This window comes from Dicentrarchus labrax, unplaced genomic scaffold (genome assembly GCF_905237075.1).
Source record: "Dicentrarchus labrax unplaced genomic scaffold, dlabrax2021, whole genome shotgun sequence".
Lineage (NCBI taxonomy): Eukaryota > Metazoa > Chordata > Actinopteri > Moronidae > Dicentrarchus > Dicentrarchus labrax.
In genome coordinates this window covers 26,114,451-26,132,555 of record NW_026136719.1, presented here as the reverse complement: position 1 = coordinate 26,132,555, position 18,105 = coordinate 26,114,451, and the positions used below count along the sequence as shown (strand labels likewise).

The window sequence follows — 18,105 nt, the reverse complement described above, 5'->3', positions numbered from 1 at the left end:
TAACTGAGTAAGTAAACCTATAGGAGATGTTGGCATCTGACAAGAAATATAAAATGTATAATGAATAGTGCATTCTCTAGGGGCCACTAGCTGGGTTTTAGACTTTCGATTGTATGTACCTTTGCATACTTTCTTGAAATGTATATAATAAGCTCTTAAAAGTCCTTTATGTAACATTTAGGAGAACCTGTTGGCAGAAATGGAGTATAATATTCATAGGCATGTTTTCATTAGCATATAATCATTTAAAAATAAGACTCATTGTGTTTTTGTTACCTTAGAATGAGCTGTTTGTCTACAGAGGAAACTGGAGTTTCTCCTACGTGGTTGGAAGGCTGAGCTATATTCAAATGGTTGCAATCTGCAACTAGCTATCTGCTAGATGCCACTAAATCCTACACACCAGTGTTTTAATTAATTAAACAAAGGATTCAAATATTCCTTTTGGTGTCCGATATATATACTGATATATTCACACTGATATATATTATCCTTTGTAATATGTTGGAGGTTGTGTAACCTCAGGTCAAGAATTTATGCTACGAATGTATCATCATCATCTTTAATTAATACTCATGCAATAAGCGGTGCTCTGTTCTCTGATTACAAAAAGAAAAGCTAGAAAGAATACCTGTGCATCCCTGAAATACATCTCATATTGTTGGAGCATCTGCCTGCTGACCATGCTTCCATGGTAGACGATGACATTGAGATGGGTCCAAGTACGAAACTCACGCTCCCAGTTGGCAATGGTGGAGAGAGGGGCAATGATGAGGAATGGCCCTTTAATGCCCACACGATAGATCTCTTCTAGGAATGTGATGGACTGTATGGTCTTTCCCAGGCCCATCTCGTCTGCCAGGATGCAGTTTCGTCTGACAGTTGAAGATAACAAGGGTTAAAAGAGAAAAAAATGGTGGAATAATTGAGGTAGAAAGTGAAAAAACAGCAGAAGAAAGTGAAGGCAAGAGTGTAACAAAAGACGACCAATGTGAAAATGTAAAGATTATATCCCTGTCGTGTACAGCATACAGTATGTGTTGAGATGTGGTCCGACAATGTTACTGCATGAGGTATTGTGTCTCCATATCACCTGACAAAGTGGTGTATATCCACCATGAGCATTTATGTTGTGTGTAACAATTCTTGCACTGGTTCAAAGTACACAAAGAATGTGTGGTGGGTTAAAAAATGAAGGTGAGGATGCGAAACAAGGAAAATCCCATGATACTAAAAGAATAAACTGTGAACAATGGAGGAGAAAACGACATCATCAGCAGTAATAACAGACCAAAGAGATGAGATACAACATAATGGCAAATGCAACTGCCTCTGCTGCGTGGTGTACTCCGGCAAACCATTTATTCAGCTGTCCAGTGGGTGGGGGTATTATGTCTTGATGCTAATTGCAACGTGCAGATATTCCCACTGGCCTCTTAAGCAGCTCTCTAGTTTTTGATGAATCTCTCTGCGTAGGCACACACAAAATCCTGCATGCTCACACATAAAGCCAATTCCCAGGGTTAATGCAAGCACACTGACACTATGTACTCCGGATGTAGTGTGCAGTGCTTCTTTTGTGATCGTGGGCGAAGAGAAGCAATTGTTGCACCTTGACAGGAAATTTGACTCTCCTTGCAGGCCCAACCAAACAACGTGCATACAGCCAAATCCTAGTGTGGTCCACACTCCCGACAGGAAAAGTGATTCATTATTCATTATCTGCAGTACCAATGCACCCGGAGGACTCCTCTTGAAATTCAAAATGCCTACGTAAAAATCACTGAATCAATAAATATACTGTAGTATTCTATTGGCATGGGATTACTAAAGCGTTACAAGCAAATACAGTATGTAAAAGAGATACAATATTGCTTGATGTGTAAGATATATGCTTAATCTATCTGTCTCTCCATTTCAGATGTGTGCTGAAGCTATTGAGGAAAGGTTGTATATATAGTGGCAGCATCCCTTGTCCCAAGACATTTGCTTGAAAGGCATGATAATCTATGACATTGATTCAAATATCTATTATATTATTTACCCTTATTGTATTATATTGTTATATTGCAGTGATTCTGTCTGAATTGGATAGCAATTTAGTAGGTTCCATATATGCTAAATCATTGTTCAATAATGGAAGGTTACATTTACAGGATACTGGTATCAACTTTGTCCATGTAGTCCATATTTATGATGCTCTATACTGTATATTGCGTAATGTGTTACAATTTGTTGAATCTATTAAAGTTACTTGCAAAAGCAAAACATTTTTAAACTTCATTACACCCACAAAAAACCCTGGTCAAGATCAGGGTTGCAGATATTGCTCACATAACCCACAATGATCAATTAACACCAGTGGTATGTGAGCGGCCTGTAGGTGTGTGCATGTATGTATTTAAAACTGACCTGTTGTACCAGTTGAAGAGGAGCCAGTTGACCCCCTCTAGCTGGTAGTCCCTGAGGCTGTTGCCATTCCTGTATTCCCTCGACTGATCCCTCTTCTTCCACAGATTGGCCGGGGGTCGATCCTAAGAGACAAATTTTATATGGAGAATAAAAAGAAACATTTTTTAAATTAAATTCATATTTTAGATGAAAACATTTTATACATAATGATGGCAATGGTACACAAGCAAGGCAGCAGGTGATAATGGTTTTAAAAGTAAGGCACAGAAAACAGCGGTGTGGTGGTGTATTCTGAAAATGTGTCTCACACTCTGGAACCCATCCCGTCAAACAGTAGTTACTAGTAGGCACGATTTTATCACCAGCATACACCCTCGGACACACCCAACCACTTACTTCCAGGTTCGCGCCACAATCATTCACTCAGTTTCAAGAGCTAGTATAGTTTTTTGTTCTAATCAACATACTCAATATCTTGTGGATAACAAAAAGTAAGGTTGTTCTTCAAATCAATTAATTTAGCTTTTTTTCTCTATTTGCAAACTGAATTGTCTATAAACAGAAAATCTGGATTTCTTTTACTTTTCGAAAAGAACACAAAAGAAAACCCATGGTGTAATTTTGAGTTGGATTTTTTGTGATCTTTGGGACTGTGGGATTTCAGTTTTATTTTGTCGAAACATATTGACACAGATTTATTGTATTGATGAAGATGCCTATTCATTTCATGTCACAACAATCTCACCAACAATCCCACCACAACACATCTGCATCAATATACAAAACAAACAAATCATTTTTAAAAAGGGTGAACTCCCTTGTTAGCACTTCAAAGTACCAGCAACAAGTGAAAACAAATATATATTAACAGTATGAGAATGATAGAGGAAAATGGAAATACACTGATAAGTCAGTAATGTAGGTGTGCATGACTTACCACCCTGCGCGAGTCTGGCTTGACTGCCTGCAGCTGCTCAAACTCTTCAATCTTGCTCTGATCTACGTCGTCCTTTAGCTCCCAGGTGCTGTCTTCATAAGGCAAAGAGCACCACTTCACCAGGTAGTACACCACCTCCTGTAGCAGGCAGAGAATAATTACCACTGCAAAAGAGGAGAGCAAGGCCAAACTCTGCTTTCATAATATTAACAAAGGCTGCGAGTGAGCCTATTAGGATGGCCTTGGGCACTCCGGAGATACAAAGACATCACTACAGTGGAGAATATACTGAAAGGAACAAAAACCACAAAAAACTGAAAAAGAGTAAAACATGTTCAGGCACGTAGATACAGATAAACACACACACAACTCACAGATATGATTAACAAATGAAAGAGGATTCACTTTACCTCTCCGGTGTCTTTGTCCTCACAATATGACACCTCCAGTACTCTGTCTACCTCTACATAGTCAGGGTTAAAGGGCTCCTCTTCCATCTGAGAGAGACAGGAACAACGACAAGAGGGAAAGAAAGAGAGAGAAGAGGAGAGAATAAACCTAAGTGCCCACTCACCATCTGGAATCTGAGATAAGCATCACTATTGTATCGACTAAATGAATAAAGAGATTCAAATATATGCACACAGATGTGCCTGCCCACACAAACAAAGCACAAAAAGTAAATTAAACATCAACACACAATATCTATATGCATGTATACTTAACACACAAATGTTCAAAGAAACATCAATTGTGAAAACGCAAACCTGCTCATACCAAATGCCTAAATAAGTGTGTAAAGACAGTATACAGTGTCCACGGACACAAAAAACACAAGCATACAGCCTTACATCTGCAAAGAAGAGCGCCCTCTGTGCTTGTTTCATCTTGAAACGTTTGATCTTCTGCTGAATCCTCTTGTCCTTCTCCAGCTGCTGCTCTGTGGCCCACTCACAGTGTAGGTAGGAACTGACACCCGCACACACACACACACACACACACACACAAATAAACAAACACAAACACACATTCAGACTAAGGTGAGAAACCCTGAAAACACCTTCTATATACAGCATCTGGGGAAACCACTGAAGCCACCAGGTGTGATCACAGCGCGCAGGTGTGGTCACAGAGTCTTTTACTGACAAGCTGTTAACAAAGTCAATGATCTCCTCAGTCATACTTGGTTCATAACATTTCAAGTGCAACATCCATTTTTCCATCCTGTTCGTTGTTAGGTTGGAAAACATAATGAATGCGATCTGCTGATGACGGATCATCTGTCAAGTGAAAAGAAATTGTTTCTCTGGTAGAAGTCCTATGGTTCACTAGAATTTTTAATAATGCACAGAGTTCATAGAAGAATAATTAAATCATTGTTGCGAAATTGGATGGTAACATACATGGCAATACTGAAAGCTGTCTCAAGGCTACCGGAGATATTTGTAGGCTTGTGTAATCACATAGTTCTTTTTCAGAATCTTTTCCGAAAAGCCTCCAGTACATTTGTCTTCTATTTTTATCTAATAAATTATTTTTTTTGTTATAATTTAGGAGTAACAGTAATGTCTGGAATGGTATCTGTAAACAGACTGGGATGATTACAGGCATAATACAAGCACTAATACAATACCAGTAACTTAAACTAACCATAAAGATTCTACAAATAAACAATGAACTTACTAATTTTTGTATTTCACAAAAAACTCCTCTCCTTCGATCACCACTCCTGGAGAGACCTGTGGACAAAACAATGTATAATTATAGACAAACTTCAAATTGATTTCTTCTTTCACTTGACTACAAGCTAAAATATACACGTTTGAAGAGAAATAAGGTTGTGCGACATTATTTGTGGTGATACATAATTCATATCTCACTATTGTGCTACTGCTGTATCTTTCACCATCACTAAAAAGCAAGGAAAAAGAAGCAATTCATTACCTCCTTCTTGACGACACGAGAGGACATGATTTTGTCAACTACAGCAGCATCCTCTTCACTGGGATTCTCCTGCGGATGCAGTGGACATGAAACATTTAATGTCAAGTGTTACTTCAAAGTCTGCCACAGCAAAAATTTCCATAAGCCTCGGGACACTTGGGACAGACTTACAGTCTGCACACAACTGTTGTCTTTCAGAGGTTTCTATTTTTTCCCTTGTTAAAAAGGGTATTTTGTGGACTTTTCCATGATCCGAATAAAGGACCTATGGTTAGAGGCTGTTGTATGCTGTTCAGATTGTAAAGCCCTCTGACAAACATTTGTATTTATTACATAAATAAAACTGACTTGAGGATATATAGTTTACTCCAGCACTGCCTCCACCTGTGAAAAACAACTGAAAAAAATATGACTGATTTACACACTGGAAACCAGGGTGGAACTTTTGAACAATATATTTGTAGAAACAGGTTTCGGAGCAGAGCTGTCGTCATTTTTCTCCCTTCTTAATTTCTCTGTTGTTGCATCTAAATGATAAAAAATGGGCACTGAATATGTATCTTCCCTCTTTGTACAGGCATACTGCAGGGGTCCTGGCTTGTACGTCACCATGTGGTGGTGAAAAGAACAGACTGTGCTGCACTTCACTGAACATGTAGTGTTGTTGTTCCTCTACTAAATGTTCTTTTGTTTTTCAATATATAGATAAGTTCTTCACAACAATATTTACGTGCATCATTTACACAAAAAACAACGCTTTGAATGGACTTTTGTTTGTAAGCCAACACATACTTTAAATAACTGTAATGTCGTATAATGAAAATAATGTGGCTCTACTCTGCCATGGTTTTCAAAAGAAGGAAACCATTTAAACTTCTTAACTTCGAAAGAGTTGCAGGCAGCACTACTTACTACAAAAAGTTGCACAGCAGGCTGCTTGGGTGCTACTGTGTTGGTTTTCTTGGCTTTGACAATAACCTTGACTTCATCATCCGATAACCTGGCCTCCAGCTCTTCAGCGTATTTCTTTCTCTTCACCTGGCGATTGGATCGCCTCTTCTAGAAAAGCAAGACAAGGTGAAAGAAGCACATCTTTTAAAATATTCAACTGATACCACACTTTACATCAGTGTATCACTCAAGTTATCAGAACTCAGCAGTAAACCACAATGAAAATCAGAGTAAACAAATTAAAGTTGCTTCCTGCTTAGCTAAACACATTTTCAGTTCATGTAAATCAAAGTAAAAGCAATCCCCACAAATTGTGGTTATTACCATTAATACGTTTACTATAATTCTCATTCTCATTTATATCTATAATTTTTATACACCATTCTAGCTATTTATAAGTTTAGGAAATTACATTAGGGTACTATCCTGTCTACAAATGTACTGTATTTTCTACAATATCAACAGGCCTTTTATTTTCATAATATATTTCTTGGTGATGGATGAAAAGAATCACAAAACTATTGAACATTCACACTAACCCATATTAAAAAGGATAATATAGGTTCTCCATCCTCCCGATGGGCGTGAAAAAACATAACCCATACATGACCTAAATTTTAATAAACTGAGGAAGAAATTCAGAAAAAAACCCCAGAAAAAACGAGTGCTTAAAAATCCAGCTTCTTTCTATTCCTTCCTGTCAAGCCTTTTATGATTATCATATGCGTGGGCTGCTGTATCCTGCATCAATACAAGAGCCCCTCCTAATGATAATATGTAGTTAATTAGGAATAAATGCCACTGAGCTAAAGTTAATTAGGTGTGGAGTACAATATCCCCATGGAGATATACCCTCACATCCCCAAGCCCAAGCTGACCAGAAGCTAGGAAGTCAAACCTGCCACATGCCATGACAATAGGGCTGAACCCCTGAGGTAGCCACGCTCCTGTTCTAGCTGTCGGCCATGCTACCTTGACTTCTTCCACAGGAACATCCTAAATGAGTCATCAACAGACTGTTTTAATTAAGGCCAGGGGCGCCATTTAACGAGCGTAATTATATCACAGGCAATAGTCCGGATAGGACGCAAAAAGGAGAGAGAGAGAGAGAGAGAGAGAGAGAGAGAGAGAGAGAGAGAGAGAGAGAGAGAGAGAGAGAGAGAGAGGTGGTGGGGCGAAGGGGGAGACAGAGACACTTGGTAGGTTGTCGATCAATACCAGACAGCAATTATCCATGTTCCAATATATATGAATGTGAGGTTTTTTGGTTGATTTGGATCATTTTTTAGGTTGGAATTATGTCGGTGTATATCCAAGTCTAGCTTTACAGCCCAACAATGTCAAGACATGAGACCTTCAAATGGTTGTATGTGACTATCTACAACAAAGTACTCCCACATTCAATGATAAATTAATAGCTTAATTACTCATAATTGAGCTTTAAAAATCATAGAGCATTTTAGGTGAGAGTCCGTTGAATAGTTAAGATTTTGCATAGTATTTTATTTAACAGAAATTATATTTACTTTATCCCAATATCTCAATAAACGTGTTAAATATTACCAAGTATATTTTTTTCAGCTCCTTATCCACTGTCGTGTACATCTTACAGAATTTCATCAGGATGTACTGGATCCCACCCTCCCCCCTGTTATTTCTTGTACGTCAGAAAATCTCAACTTCGGGTGAGCAATCATTAATTTTCATTGTATTGAGGGGAAAATAAAAAGTGGCTATAATTTTTCTGGATTAAAAAAAAGACGTGATAATTTAATTTTGCTAAGTGTTATGTTATCAAACTAAAATAAAAACCTGGAGGATATTAATTTCACTGGCTGCTCTGGCAACAACATTCCCTTTTAAATGAGAAACTGTTAAATTTCAGCGTGTGCACGCAAAGGTGCTATTGTTGTGTGTGATAAGAGTGTGTACTTGAGATAGCCACCCACTGCACGACCTCCACGTGAACCACAGAGTCAATCCTGCCAGGCTCAAACTAAAGCTGGGAAGCCTTCCCCCTAGGCTCAGCAGCAGTGTGAACAGTGAGACCATGGACACTACTTTACTCAATACCTTGTAACGGAATGGCAACGGAACACTTTCTCTTAGCAGAGGTGTGACACCACAGATGACAAACATCAACACCACATCTGATTAAAGGAGGGGGATTAAAAAACTGTCAAGTGAAGAGAAAGTCCCACCTTAAAGTGTTTCCTTAATTGATAAAGTAAGATGAAATACACTCCAGGCACTCCCAAGCATTACAGCCCCAGTCGCAGTAATAGTGACTTGTACTGTAGGTTTATATGTCTGTCTGTGTTTATTTGTGAGTGTGTGTATGTGCTGGCTCTTACAGAGTCGACATCTTTAGAAGTGTGTCGAGGGGGAGGGTCATCATCAGACTCTTCTGAAGACTCTGGCTTTCGTTTTTTCTTCTTCCCAATCTTGATGACAATTTTCCTGTGGGAGGGAAAAACACACCATGATTACAATGAGGTGAAGGCCAAAGTAATGAAAACCTGTTCCAAGAGAATATTATAATGTTTATTGGATTTTTTATAAAGTATTCTGTTGACAAGCGCTTTAAAAGATACAACCCAGAGAGAGAGACAGTCTTTAAGCATTTGACAGGTATAAAAATGAAATCAGTTCATGTGTAAAATCGGAATCTAGGTATACTTAACCCTGGTTGTTTATGAATGTCACAAATTGTATCATTTTCATTTCAAAAGGTCTAAAATAAATGATACAAATATCTTCAATCAGGTGAACTTGTGCATGTAGGCCTACAAAATACTAATACAGAATTATGTTCACTACTGCATGGACTAATTCATTTTTTGTTTTAGCAATTCTACTGTTGCTGAAGCTTTCTCATAGTTTCAGCTAATCTTCAGATTAAATTCTTTAACAAAATCACTGCATTTTACACACAATCAAACCTACATCACTTACACTGAAATCACTTTAGAAAGAGATCTCTTTGCCAGCCCTGTCCTTACTAGGCACCAATACAGCTACCAATAAACCTTCTCATGTACATATAGACATGTGAGTATTGCTTTAAGATAGACTTATTAAGATTGTGAACCTTGACTCAAAGGACAAGAGACCACAAATCTTTTAAATGTTAGCATAATCTTTTAATGCCAATTCAACTCTTTCACAGCTCTTCACAGCAAAATCCTACATAGAAGAGAATCGATATTTATTTCAAAATAAAGCGTTAAAAATATTCAGTTAATTGTGCACTAAATCTAAATTCATACATTTTAACTGCTTTTTTAGTGGGTGGATAAGGAACTGTGAGGGACTATCTTAAATGGATTATAGGAAAAGGATGAGCCTGTGTTTTCATACGGATGTTAAAAAGAGGCTTACATTGAGAGACCATGGCAGACAAACACAACGTCAAGGTTGGAAATGTCTGGCTTAAAAAAAAAAAAAAAAATAGACATCCAAAACCCATTTACTAGCCCCCTGCAGGTTTCCACCAGTATGCAAGATGGAGTGAAACAAGAGATCGTAGATTTGCATCTGCTGCACTGCAGTCCATAAACCATACATGCATTTGCAGCAGTAGCCTATATTATATAAGGATCTCTCCCTGCACAGCTGTCAGCCTGCAATGTTCGAGCCCAACATACATACAACAGCAGCTTGGGGACCAGCTGAAGTATGGTAGGAAATGCTTACACGTATTAACATACTCACAAAGGGAGCTGCCTGAGTTTATGGAGAAAGGAATTCAGTGCTTTGCTAAAGCTCCAAACTAGTCTGCAGGTTCAGAGCAACAACATTTGATCATAATTTGGCAAATATTTTTCTCTTTAAGCTACCATTGCTAGTTTGTGAGTGTTGAAATTCTCACCAGGAGCCCAAATAGCAGCAGATTGCACAATGAATAGACGCAAGCTTTTACTTTTCGCCCGCGCTTCATCCTCTAACTCTCCTCACACGCAATCACATATTATTTCTGTGACCTTTCCTCATATATTCTCTCACCACATATGCAGACACTTCCTATTTTGCGCCTCTCCCCATGTATTACCTCTTGGAAGCCACAGGCGCCAAATCTCTGGCTTGGTGTGATGTTAATGGGAAAAATAAAATAAAAACACTGCTATCATACTGAAACAAGACGGCATCTTCTCTCTCTCACTCTCCAATGTACACACACGCACACACACATGCACACACACACACGCACACGCACACACACACACACACACACACACACACACACACCCTGCTGCATGAGCAGGTATGTCTCTAGTGAGAAAGATGTCCCTGCGGGGCTTATTCATATGAGATTAAATTAGAGACTCATATCAAGTGTGAACAAAGATTCCCACACTAGTCAGTATCTTCTCCTGTTGGCCAATAAGTCATTCTGTTTTACGGCAAGTCAGCTCTTTAGACACCCAGTAGAACCACTAGACAGCAGGTCAGCCTGCAAATCAACATGTAAATCCTGTAGGGAATAACAGTATATTAGCTTGTTTAACAAGTGGAACCATTTAAGAGAAACGCTGCCCATTAAAAAAAAAAAAAAAATCAATTACATGTATTAGATCTTGGGGCGGCATGTCAATAAGCTTCCTAATATTGTTTCTATTAGTGCTCCAACCTGTGATATCCTGATTTATTTCCATCATAAACTGTCAGAATCTATTGACATCTGAGTATGTTAAAGAGACACATCTGAATGAGATATAATATTTATAAATCCAGCTTTACTGCAGGTTGAACACAGGCCCACAGACTTTATAGACCTGTACATTGTTATTGCTTAACCCTAACCCTAACCCTCATAGACTAACTTCCGAAAGTCAAACTAACTTGATGAGTTGCCATATAAGCACCTGGTCAACAGGGGTTTTAACACATCACTCACACCAATGTAGCTTCCACAACAAAAATGCAAAAAAACATTGCAAGCTGATACGGAAGTGTTTATATGTATCAATGACATTTCAGAAACACAAACGCTATCTATTGTAATATCTGAAAGTAGAAAACAGCAGACTCTTCCAGCAGCACTGTTCTAAAGAGATGTCCCTTCTTTCTGGTGTCCCTGCCCCCCTCTAGATGATATTACATTTCACAAATCCTCTTGACTATGACACTTTACGGTTGCCATGCAACGTGCCCTTGGGAGTGTATTTAGCAATGTGGGCGGCAATGTTCATGGTGACATCACTTCCTGTGGAAAAACAACACTAGTACGTGTCCACTGACACTATGAATGGCTGAGCAATGTGCCAAGTCAGAGTGACACAATGAAAGAAAAACTAACCAGCTGTGATATCCAGAAGAAAAAACAAAAAACAAACATAAAGCAGCTGAATGGGACAAAACACAATATTCTTCCTTTACCAAATAAAAGCTGGCTGGGATACGGGCCTTGCAGAATAACAGTGTCACATTACCAGACAGCAGCTCAGCAGCTAACAGCATATAACAGGGCTAAAGTATCTCTCTGATCCCCATATGGGAAAACCTGAACTGTGAAACAAGATACTTGAAATGCTGTGAAATCATCGGGTGAGCCAGTCATACAGACACCATTGATGGCGAGATGGCTCCTTGGTACTGCCATATACTATATGTAAAGATGGCGATTACAAGAGCAACATGGCATAGTTAGATGAAAAGTATATGTTCTACATACACAGGTGGAAACACACAAAGTGCAAGCCACATCTTAGAGATGGTTACAGCCTGTTCCACCCTGCTGTGGCTGATACACAGGACCACCCAGGGGTTTACGAACACCAGCGCTAAAGCACACGCTCCCTTCGACTGAATAACCTCGCCATAAGCGGAAAGATATTAACTCAAATGACAAGGAGGAAACACAGACTCTCAAAATCAACCTCTTACTGAGGAAAAGAGGTCTGAAAGCAGTCAGATACACAGTTCAGGGTCACAGTCAAGTCTCTGTGATGTGAAAAAAAGTGAAACGCAAAACAGCGTTAGAAAAATAACCATATATGCCCACTTTGAATTATTAGAGAAGGATACATACAAGGTCGCTAACACCACAACAAGCTCAATAAAGAAAACTGACCAAATATTTTGGGCCTCACACATCTTGAAATATACGTCAACAATGAAATATGCGTGCTAAGTGTAATGTTACACGCTCAAGAGGCTGGATATTCTATGCAAGTGGGTATTATGGGTACACTGAGGCACATAAGTAATGGCAAAGCATTTGGCAAGGAGCTTTGTAACAACTGTCATGTATTTTTTTGTTGAATCAAAGGAAATTCAAAAAGAATAGAAATGTAATCAGTCAGGCAATGCAGAGACACTGTTAAAATATGGCATATGGATCTTCATTTATAAAAAGTTAAATATACAGTTTAGGTTAAGCAACTGATTGATAATCCTGTGGTGTGCTGGTGATCAAATTAGTGAACTATTCCACTTGTAATAGAGGAAGAGGGGTCCTACTTTTAAATCCTAACCGTTCCACTGATGTGTTAGATATAATTTAGGCTGAGTAGGACTTCTTGTTGACTCATACTTGGATAACAAACTGTATATCTAAAAAAAACACCAGATATTAAATGATTATCTGACATCTTTATTGCTGAGGACAGTCATAGTTGTTTTGTGATAATTACTTACTCTGGAACTCTTTAGGAAGCAGAGAAATGCTTGCTTTTCTATAATTAAAACAGTAAATGACACAGGGAGATGGGAGTTAGGTATGGAAGGTGTGCTAAATTTATATTTCATTATTTTGATACCAGAAATAAAACCAACTGTTTTTTGAAAACTTGTTTGCAGTTTCAAAATATTCCATATTTAAAATATTTTACATGCCATTCTTTCAATTAATTACTAATATTTGCAAAACTGTCACGATGCAGACACAAAATTAATATCTTATAACATTAATGTAATTTCCATTGTAACAGATACCACAATAATGATCATATTTCACTTCCCCCGTGAGCCCATGAGAAGCCTTTCTTCTTTAATTTCACAACTGCATATTCTTCTACACCACCTTGCTTCAGATCTGTACATTTAGAAACATTTGGATGGTGCTGGCTGCCTTGAATGTTTGCCACCGATGGAGGGAGGAAAGTGATTTATTTGCTTCTTCACCAGGATTAAAGGAGGCCAACCTCCAGACATAATCTTGCATCTCTAATTAGACTACAGCTGCCCCCGATCTGACATTTCAGAGTGATCCCTGATGATAGGCTACCACTAGCTTTTTCCTGAGAGCGATAGCCTAGTTGCTTCTTCGAGGCTTGCTTGGCTCCCATCCTCCTATTGTGCCAAATAACCTCCATCCTTTGTCCCCCCAGTGTTGTCCTGCCCTACTTGGCATGCTGCCACTGGGAGTGTGTGTGTGTGAGGGTTTGATTTTAATAGAATCAAGATATGATAGTGCTTTGGAGGCCAAGACTGCAATGTGGTGCTTCAGCATCTCAGAGAGACCGTCATCGCCTTTAAGTGCATCTACCTCAGAAATTCTGATTGTGTGTGACTGAGTCATCTTCAAAACTGTTCTCTATCTCTCTCTGTGTGTGTGTGTGTGTGTGTGTGTGTGTGTGTGTGTGTGTGTGTGTGTGTGTGTCATCCTGAGGGGCTTATTGAGACAGTAGTGCTGGTTCTTGTCAGGAAATCCCCCTTCTTATGAATGGGAGGCTATAATCTCAGTGCCACACAGTACACAACTGGAAGCAGCACCATCAAGCCCCCTCTCGAAGACAAATAGTGTATCAGCACAGTGCACATGGCCACACAGGGGATTTCAGCTTTATTCAGCAAACATTTTAAAAACGGGCAATGCTCTCGCAAACACAAACACACACACGCGAATTTTGCATGACTTTCAACACAAAGACATGCAACACAGACCCACAACATGTTTATATATCTCACAAACACACACACACACACACACACACAACACACATGAACATGCACACATACGCACCCTGCAAGGGATTAACTAGGAAAAACACTCAATTAAAAAACAGCTTTAGCTCTTCCTAATGAAAATGTGAGGGAAAAGAGATTAGACGGCTAGCAGGAGAGCACTGAAATATGAACAGCTATATGCTGCTGCATATACGCTAGACTTAAACCTCCATTTTCTATCATGTAATTGATCTCACAAGCACCATTTTGTTTGATATGTTCCTGCTACCCTGCTGCTTTGTAGTATCAGCATATTTAGAACATGCCTGCTATCATGAAACACTGGATGCACGGCTGTGAGCGTACTAGAATAACCAAATTCATATTAGGAGAAAAAAAATGTAAAGGAGGAGGGGGAGGGGAAAACAAAAAAGGGTATGAGCGGCATGGTGCTTTCATCTGACGATTATATGAGGTTTTTTTCAGCAGGTAGGCAGCCTAGAAAAAGCAAATTCCTGCCTGCAGAGAGCTGTGATCAGTCAAGCCTGACCTGTTAAATAACCCCTGCCTAATCCAAGGGTAGATTTTGCTGGTAAAGTTGATACACAATATCTATAATAGATACATAGTATCTATAGAGCAGGTTTCTGATCAAACCTAAAACTACCAATGCCTTTATTTCATGCAATATCTATGTCTGAAAACTCTTTTCTCTTCTCCACACTGTATATGCTTCATATTTTGCCATATAAGGCATAAAGCTGAGGTGACATTTGTAATACCACTTTATGATACATGCTTAATATGATGAATTTCATTCTCTCTTTCAATGAAAAGAGGCCTTTACATTTAAAATAGGTGTGACATGACATATTTCTTAAGCTTGACTAGAACAAAGCCACCATTCATTTTATTAGTTACACCTGTGCTTTTCTTACACTGTCAAGTCAAAATGTCTGCTGTGACCGCAGACTGCAATACAATAATCGACTATATAATAGAAACTGTAATTGGTAATGTATAAGGGGATTTATTATGTTACAAAATCAAAACACAGTAAATGAGTGAACTGCAGGAGAGACACCCACATTTTTTTTAAAACAGATGTTGTTGGTGAGCGAATCCCTAGGGTCATTTCCCCTTCCGGCAGCAATGCGCAGGAGCTTCTTTGTTGATGTTTCGGTTTGTGTGAAGGTTATTGGATCTTACAGTCTATGCTTAAGCTTTGATAAAAGGTTCAGCACAGATTAAAGTCAACTTAATGATAAAGAATGTTGTCAACCATAATTCACATTTAAAGCATTTTCCACAATTTCACAGTAGCCTTTAATAGATTGATAGATAGATACTTTATTCATCCCGAGGGAAATTCAAGTGTAATGTACTACATTTATTCTAACTAAAACATCAGTGGGGACTTAGGAGACTGAAATGATGTGGTTGTATTCTCCTCAAAGGCCCCCAGAGCCCCCTACTAGATATCAAAGCACTTTAATAGCCAAGAAAAAGATCATTGATGAATACTTAACATCTTTTCTTGGACATGTGTCTAATGCTTGTCCACCTGTCATGGCGGCTGGTGCATCCATATTTTAATCAGCTGCTTTCATTTATGTTTCTCATCAGTCAGACAGATTTTCCATATAATGATATGACCCCTAACTTGCTTGGCAAGTGGCTGGCACAGTAAACTAGCAAAGTAATCCAGAAGGCACTTACTAGCAATTAAATGGAACTGATGATTCTAATAGAAACCCAGGTAGTAATAACAACGCCTTGGTCTAAGAGAAAGAGACCCTTCAGTACACACACAATTAGGATAATAGTCCTATCTCAGGTTCCATTCCCTGCTTAAAGAAGGGTCAGAAGCAATGGAAGAGCGAGCATACACTGAACACACAGAATCACACACACCCTCAACAGAGCGGAGGCTGAAGTAATGACTTTAGCGGAAGGTTAGTACCTCTGCAGCCGAGATGCATTAATATTTTATGGGGAGATCCTGGGTGGTGCATGCATATGAACGGGACTCTCCTAAAGTATGAATCTCTCCTCTGAGCTTCTTGTCATCGTGTACACAGGCCTCCATAACTCCACATTAGCAACAGAACAACTATCCCACACTGTGGCTGTACAGACACACACCAGTTCTCACTGTATTTGGTGGTTCAAGCTAAATAAAGTAAAGAGAACATGGAGGTTTAATCCAAGGTAGAGTTGAAACACTCACAGCATTGATACGTTCAGGCTCACAATTGTCTTATAATTGTCATTATAAAAGCACAACAGTAGATGTTCCTATTTGACGTTACTTGTTATACGTTGCAACTAAGTCAGTGTTATATTACAGCTTGACTGTTCCACTAGGCTAGCAAGCTTCCTCCAGTCTGTCTTGTATTCACCAGCACTCACTACCAGAATAAAATGCCACAATAATGCATGATGTGTCTGCCCCCACAAGCATCTAATAATCTCAATTTCTCCTCTAGGAGTTATGTGCTTTTAATGCATTAGCTGCATTCTTATTTAGAAAAGTGACAATGCATTTTAATGATATTTAAAAACGTAAAAACGTAGTCTGCCTAGTTTGTTTTATTAAATGTTTCCTTAGTGGGACAAATCATTTCAAAAGCAAGTGTTGAAAAAGAGGCCGTATAATCAGGTCAACCGTTGTTCAGGCCAATACGATAGTATTTAGGTTTTAGCTCTTATGTTTACATTACAGTGCCATGAGCCTGTGACTCATCATGCTCAGACTAGTAATTCTAGGCCTAGACCTGCCTGCCTCAGTGAAGCAGTCCTTTATGGAACACAGTACAAATAGGTTTATGATCGTCATCTTTTTGTAATTATATTGCTTTTATTATTATGATGATATTATAATAAAAGGGAAATGTATGTTCCAATCCTGTAATTATATTTTTTCCACATCAACATGGTCACCAAGAGTCAAATTTATGTTGGTTACTGAGGCCACAAGCTTCCTCATCAAATACAGATCTTGAGAAAACTCTGCTCCAAATTGACTGTTCTTTATTGTGCCATTTCTAATTAGTAGAAAAGTAGAAGCTCTATTAGCATGAGCATTTGCCAGCTATGAATATTCACACCTCAGATGAAAATATTCACACACTCCCACATGCCTCTTCACATATATAGACAGAGCTATACATCATTGCCACATTTGCACCAAGGGCCTGTACATCTGAACTTATTTTCTCAATTAAAACAAATGGGAGAGGGGCACAGAGTAGGTGCTACAACTGTAAACTGGGGATCACTGCGGTCACATTCTAAAAGACTGAAAAGATTCTCCATCACAAATATGTAACTACTGAAGAGTAATTCACAGCATCACAGCACTCAGACTTCATTAGACAGGACAAACTACAGGGTCACAGACTCAATCAATTCAATCACTGATTCCTTTTTCTCAAATTCAGGCGTATTTGATTGTCTCAATTCTGACTAGTCTGAGGCTCAGTCAAGATAATGTGCAGACTGTGTGAACGGTAGGGGTAATAATTGAGTTTTAAAAGCCTTGTAAAGTGGTCCAGTTTCACTGCAAGGTCTACCGTTCTAAATGTACATCATTTTAAAGAGGAGTATCTGCAACTGTGTATTTAAAACAGCAATACACTTAAAGTACAGCATAAATCCCACAATGTGTTAGAAGTTCAAATGCATCCTTTAGAGTTTACTATTCCTGAAAGAGGTTAATAAAACGTAATATAGTAGCACTAACCCAGACTCCACAGATTGAGAGCATTTGGCTGCATTGACAAACTCAAAATTGGTTTAGGAAATAAACAAACAGAAACAAAGCTATCAAACAAGTACAAAAGGTCATGGCCTATATAAATCTTCTGTAAGATTGTGCCACTCATCTGATCAGACTGAATGAGTTTGACGTTTCAAAATGGCTACAATGCATGATGCAGTGAAAGCTCTAGGTTGACTGATACGATACT

At 38.7% G+C, this 18,105-nt stretch overlaps 1 protein-coding gene across 5 annotated transcripts in view; it reads right to left on the bottom strand.

The window, feature by feature from the left end:
* chd9 (chromodomain helicase DNA binding protein 9) overlaps window positions 1–18,105 on the bottom strand; it is a 69,776-nt gene that overhangs the window by 24,747 nt on the left and 26,924 nt on the right. For all 5 annotated transcript variants that reach the window (XM_051380601.1, XM_051380603.1, XM_051380602.1 and 2 more), the window contains 9 exons: window positions 8,599–8,704; window positions 6,206–6,352; window positions 5,294–5,362; window positions 5,033–5,088; window positions 4,201–4,318; window positions 3,760–3,846; window positions 3,350–3,487; window positions 2,413–2,534; window positions 632–875 (listed from right to left, as the gene is read on the bottom strand). In XM_051380601.1, the coding sequence (XP_051236561.1) occupies window positions 632–875; window positions 2,413–2,534; window positions 3,350–3,487; window positions 3,760–3,846; window positions 4,201–4,318; window positions 5,033–5,088; window positions 5,294–5,362; window positions 6,206–6,352; window positions 8,599–8,704 (1,087 nt within the window). The remainder of the gene's footprint in view (window positions 1–631; window positions 876–2,412; window positions 2,535–3,349; window positions 3,488–3,759; window positions 3,847–4,200; window positions 4,319–5,032; window positions 5,089–5,293; window positions 5,363–6,205; window positions 6,353–8,598; window positions 8,705–18,105) is intronic.